The 5,471-nt window shown below is 40.7% G+C and overlaps 1 protein-coding gene across 1 annotated transcript; it reads left to right on the top strand.

Annotated features, from left to right (window-relative positions):
• The first annotated feature begins 217 nt into the window (after positions 1-217).
• On the top strand, positions 218-5,162 carry LOC121583308 (zinc finger protein Gfi-1b). The gene is made up of 7 exons (XM_041899490.1): positions 218-399; positions 1,059-1,165; positions 1,793-1,984; positions 2,169-2,398; positions 2,655-2,792; positions 3,670-3,835; positions 4,362-5,162. Exons 2-7 carry the CDS (start codon positions 1,066-1,068, stop codon positions 4,538-4,540), a joined length of 1,005 nt encoding a protein of 334 aa, XP_041755424.1. The 5' UTR covers positions 218-399; positions 1,059-1,065; the 3' UTR covers positions 4,541-5,162.
• Positions 5,163-5,471: the final 309 nt, after the last annotated feature.

The raw sequence follows: 5,471 nt of genomic DNA, 5'->3' as shown, positions 1-5,471 counted from the left end.
CCAAACTAAATACAATCATGAGGATGACAAGATGTTCTAAAATTATTTCCATTTATTTGCGAACTGTTTGAAACTTGAAATCGTTTGTAACAGTTCGAGGGACAGTGTCTAGGCAAATGTTTTTCTACGCAAATTTCCACCTGCGAGTTGGCTCTCTCATTGGTTGAAACCACAGTCAGATTCCTGCACAACATTATCTGATTGAAAATCAGGGAGGGGAGCAAAAGAAAGAGAGCAACAAGTGTGATGTCTTACAGTGGTTTGGATTCTGACTTTTGCGAAATGATTTTAGGAAATATTTATTCTTCGACAGATTGGATGCTGTTTTAAGACTGGGGAAATAATTTACCTAGCCTATATAATAAGAGCACTATCCTCCCTACTTCTTATAAACAAACGGTAAGTAGGCTACAGCAGGTGCACAATATTATAACGCATTTTCCCTGTAGCCTATTATTAGAAACATTTTATATTAATAATTTGAAGAATGAAAATGACGATGGATTCATGAAGACTATAATGGAATTAATACATTTTACAATAAGCTTATCCAAGTCAGTGATGTTTTAAACATAATTAGCCAATCATATGCTTTTGGAAAGAAAACGCTTTGAATTTCTGTCTTTTACAGCGTTATATTTCAGGATACATACATAGTTAAATAGATAACTGAAAAAGGCCTACTGATAGATCATTCTCTTGTATTGGACTTCACAGCATATTCCGGAAATGAATTAGTGAGAAAGTGTGAAAGTATTTGGTTATTTTATTGTTTAAAATATTTACATTTAAAACATGAGTGTTAACATATAGTTAAACAACCTACATTGACTGAATTTACACATATGACACAATATGTCTAAGAATAATGTAACGGTCATTTAATTATTGTTTCCCTCGCTCAGAATCGCTCCATCAAAAATGTTATATCAGCCTACCTAAAAATCTTGAAAGTTAACAGACTAATAAACTGTACATTATAAAATGTTAGGCCTAGCCCTACATAAAAACATTTAGAGTCGTCTATAAGCATTTATCATAATAATTTTTTCCAACAGCGTTGTCATGCCACGATCCTTTTTGGTGAAAAACAAGAGGTGCGCATCTTACAATGTGCACCGCTCTTACGAAGACGAAGCCGAACCGAGGGAACCTGAATTTACAAGTAAGAATGTCAATATTATCATGGCGACACAACAAGACTTTTACAACTGTATAATGACAAGTGTATAATGATTTGCCAGTTATTTCATGCATTGCAGTTTATAATGAATCAATTGACACAGTCACAATGCCATGTTTAGATTTCCTGGTGATTTATTCACATCCCTGTCCATCATAGACTAGTCATTTTTAATTATCTGATTAAATAAAGGCTATTGCTAAAAATACATTATAATTTAGATTTATTTGACTTGAGGAAAGTGAATCCATAATGATGCATTGAAGCATAATTTTATGTTAAACATCATTATAGAAAATGCATTACATTTGAGGACAGATGCAACACCTGATGGACTAGAAGTATCTCCAAAGCAAGGGAAATATACTTGGACTGTTATTGATGCTTGAATTTGTCAGTGCATTCATGCTTCACTGAATTCCTTGAATTCATTGGAGTTATTGAAACTAAGTGGTTAGGGCGGGTTTCACAGATATGCAAAAGAGACATTATTCTGAAGGATTATAAAACTTCAGTCTACACTGTACATTTATGTACATCTTGACAGACAAAATATTTTGACTTTATGTTGACACTCAATTAATCCTATTTGCAATTGTGAATTGACAGGTGTGATCTCGTCAGAACCACAGAGTCCAGAGTCTCCAGTCAGGCCTCAGTCAGTGGGTCAGCCCTCCCCTCCTGACCCAGACCCCTATTCTAACATCAAACCAGAGCAGGAGCCTGAACGCCAAGTCCCCTCTTACCCTAAACCAACAGGATACCCTGTTGGCCCTGCTCCACAGCCATACTACTTATCAGGTGAGAGACTCTCCAACTGGGCTGGGATGTTGTGAAGGGATGACATGATGTCCCACAAAAATCGTTGGGAATAGAATAGAAAATAGTAGAACCTTATTGGTCCTAAATGGGACAACATATGATTCAGAAGGTTTTTCAGAGGAAGTGTTCATTGACTCAATTCTCTTATTCCGTCTACCCTCAGAGGCTCACATGGCAGAGTTCCCTCCCTTCTACAAGCCCTCCTACACCTGGGACCCTGTACATGCACCCTATGATATCCGTCAGATGGGCTTCCCCCCCTCCCTCCTGCAGCACGCCAGCAACCTGTACGGTGCTCACGTCAGCCACAGCCCTAAGCCACAGCAACCTCTAGACTGCAGCACACACTACTCACTCACCTCAGACACTTATCACTGCACAACCTGTGACAAGGTACGTATGCAGGAGTGGAGTCACAGCTTTCTCTTTACACTGTGTGACTGACAATAGCTAATGGGCCTATACAGAATTAAACTGCCACAACACACAGCATACAAAGATTTCACAAAGCCACCAGAGGGAAAGTTGTGCATGTGTTCACATATCCCTATTCAAAACACCACATCTTTTAAATTCATCAGTCTTTAAATTGACATCGATATTGTGACTAGCCGGTTGATAACTCCCCTGTCCTCCTCTGCCACGGCAGGTGTTCTCAACCCCTCATGGTCTGGAGGTTCATGTCAGACGCTCCCACAGCGGGACCAGACCATTCGGCTGCAGCATCTGCAGGAAAACCTTTGGCCACGGCGTCAGCCTGGAGCAACACATGAATGTCCACTCACAGGTACTCACAATGCACAGTGTCTGGTTGGAGATTAAGAAAACAAGACAGACAACCAGATATGTGTACTCTGGCACAGTGCCAAAATTGCCTAAGTTCTGTGTGTACTTCCATGGAAAAGTAGCCCAAGGTACTTGAATGAGAATTATAATATTTGAAATGTGATGATAAAATCACTTTTTTGTTGCACAGCAGGAAATGCAAACTTGTAGTGCATTCAAGGTTTAAAAAGGCATCTAGCCTCCCGAGTGGCGCAGCGGTCTAAGGTACTGCATCGCAGTGCTTGAGGCGTCAATACAGACCCGGGTTCGATCCCGGGCTGTGTCGCAGCTGGCCGCGACCGGGAGACCCATGAGGCAGCGCACAATTGGCCCAGCGTCGTCCTGGTTAGGGGAGGGTTTGGCTGGCAGGGATGTCCTTGTCCCACTGCGCTCTTGCAACTCCTGTGGCGGGCCGGACGCATGCATGCTGACATGGTCACCAGTTGTACAGTGTTTCCTCCGACACATTGGTGCGGCTGGCTTCCGGGTTCAGCAAGCAGTGTGTCAAGAAGCAGTGCGGCTTGGCAGGGTCGTGTTTCGGAGGACGCATGGCTCTCGACCTTCGCCTCTCCCGAATCCGTACAGGAGTTGCAGCGATGGGACAAGACTGTAACTACCAATTGGATATCACGAAAAAGGCATCTAAAGATTGTAATTTCCACTTTAAAATGTCAGACTTGATTTGCCATAAAGAAAATGTATCAACCCCTACAGAAAAATGTCCATTAAATATTATCCACATATAATTCACATTTCCTGTTGCTGCAGGGTTATTTTCCTGCTGTAACGAACTAGCTCAAATTAAGATCCTACATCTGTACATGTTTCTTTAAACAAAGGAAAGAAGTTTTGAATGCAAGATGTGTGGAAAGACGTTCAAACGCTCCTCCACCCTCTCCACCCATCTACTCATCCACTCAGACACCAGGCCCTACCCCTGTCAGTACTGTGGAAAGAGATTCCACCAGAAGTCAGACATGAAGAAACACACCTACATCCACACAGGTGAGGAGAGAAGAGCATCCACATAGCACCAAAGTTAGGGATTCAATTACTTATTTGAGTGTGTTGTAATTTCTCAGAAAACTAAAAGGCAACTTTAGCGATTGCCTCTCTCTGTAGTTCTCTGCTTTCTAGGTGCTATTAACATGAATTGTTTCCAAGAGTAATAACTACTGATAAATCAGAAAAAGAAACTTAAACAAATGTCCATCTGATTTGCATATCTGGTTTTCCTACTTTGCCGAGGCCTCTGTGAAAGGAACTCTGTGTAGGCAGACTATGTCTCAAATGAATGTTTGACAAATCTGAACAATGGCACGATTATTTCCTCCCAGTCATTGATACTGACTTCAGCTTTACAGCACATATATACTGTACCTTATGCGTTACATGTTATCTGTTTTTATACTAGATGGGGAATGCAATATCGCTCACATGTAGGGGCATCAATACAAAATGAAACTGTGATATTTTATTATGATCGATTTGATGGCACAGTTTAAACATGTTTTTGAATGTGTCTATTTAGGTGAGAAGCCCCACAAATGCCAGGTGTGTGGCAAGGCGTTCAGCCAGAGCTCCAACCTCATCACACACAGTCGTAAACACACAGGCTTCAAGCCCTTCGGCTGTGAGATCTGTGCCAAGGGCTTCCAACGCAAGGTGGATCTCCGCAGACACCATGAGAGCCAACATGGCCTGAAGTGAAGCGGTTGAGAACAATGGATGGAGAAGAGGAGGAAGAAAACGTGCCTTACACCCTTAGCAAAGCATTATAGCAAAGAAAGAAAAGAAAGACCAAACATGATGTCACACAAAAATGGCCCCTACGGACACAAGAATTGTACGTGTATAGTACTGAATATTATCCTTATTGTGAAAACGCATTTTTAAGTCAATCAGAGCCGGCAGCTAACCAGTAGAAATAAGACAATGCAAATTATGAAGGTACTTAAGTATTTGCTATCACTTAAGGAGGAACAGTAGCCTGACTGACGTGACCCACGTGACTACACAGCGAGGAAGAGGACTTTGAGAGCTGGTGTCAGTCAGACTAGAGGAACAGCCCTTTGGAATAAAATCGAATTCAACTGATATGCATCCTTTGGGGTCATTATGATGTTGTAGACTTATCAGAGGCCTTTGAAGTCAAATGTGAAGAGAGATAGGTCTCATGATTTTGTTGCATAATGTATTTAAGAAAAAGCTTTATATGTTCACAAACAGTATGTGTGCCATTCATATTTATAAATTAATATTATGTCAAATAAAATGAAGCAATGGTATGTATGAATGAACAAAAGCTCTCCAAATAAACTGTGAGATGTTATTGTGAACCTCGTCATTGTTGTGAGGTGTGGAGAAAAGAAAACTCACACTCCGCCCATATTTAACTTAATCATACATTCAATCTCATGTGACAAATAAACAAACATTCCGAAGAAGAAAAACACTGTCAAACGGTAAAAAACACGCATTGTGTTAGCTTAGTAAGATGAGATGGCTCATGGTACAGATGTAGGATCTTAATTTGAACACTCTTTTGTTGCTGAGAATGAAAACGTGTAGTGTATTCAAGGTTTAAAAAAAGCTTCTAAAGTTTGTAATTTCCACTTTAAAGTGTCAGACTTGATTTGCC

The sequence above is a fragment of the Coregonus clupeaformis genome, chromosome 15, assembly GCF_020615455.1.
Source record: "Coregonus clupeaformis isolate EN_2021a chromosome 15, ASM2061545v1, whole genome shotgun sequence".
NCBI lineage: Eukaryota > Metazoa > Chordata > Actinopteri > Salmoniformes > Salmonidae > Coregonus > Coregonus clupeaformis.
This window is presented reverse-complemented; position numbering and strand designations above follow the sequence as displayed.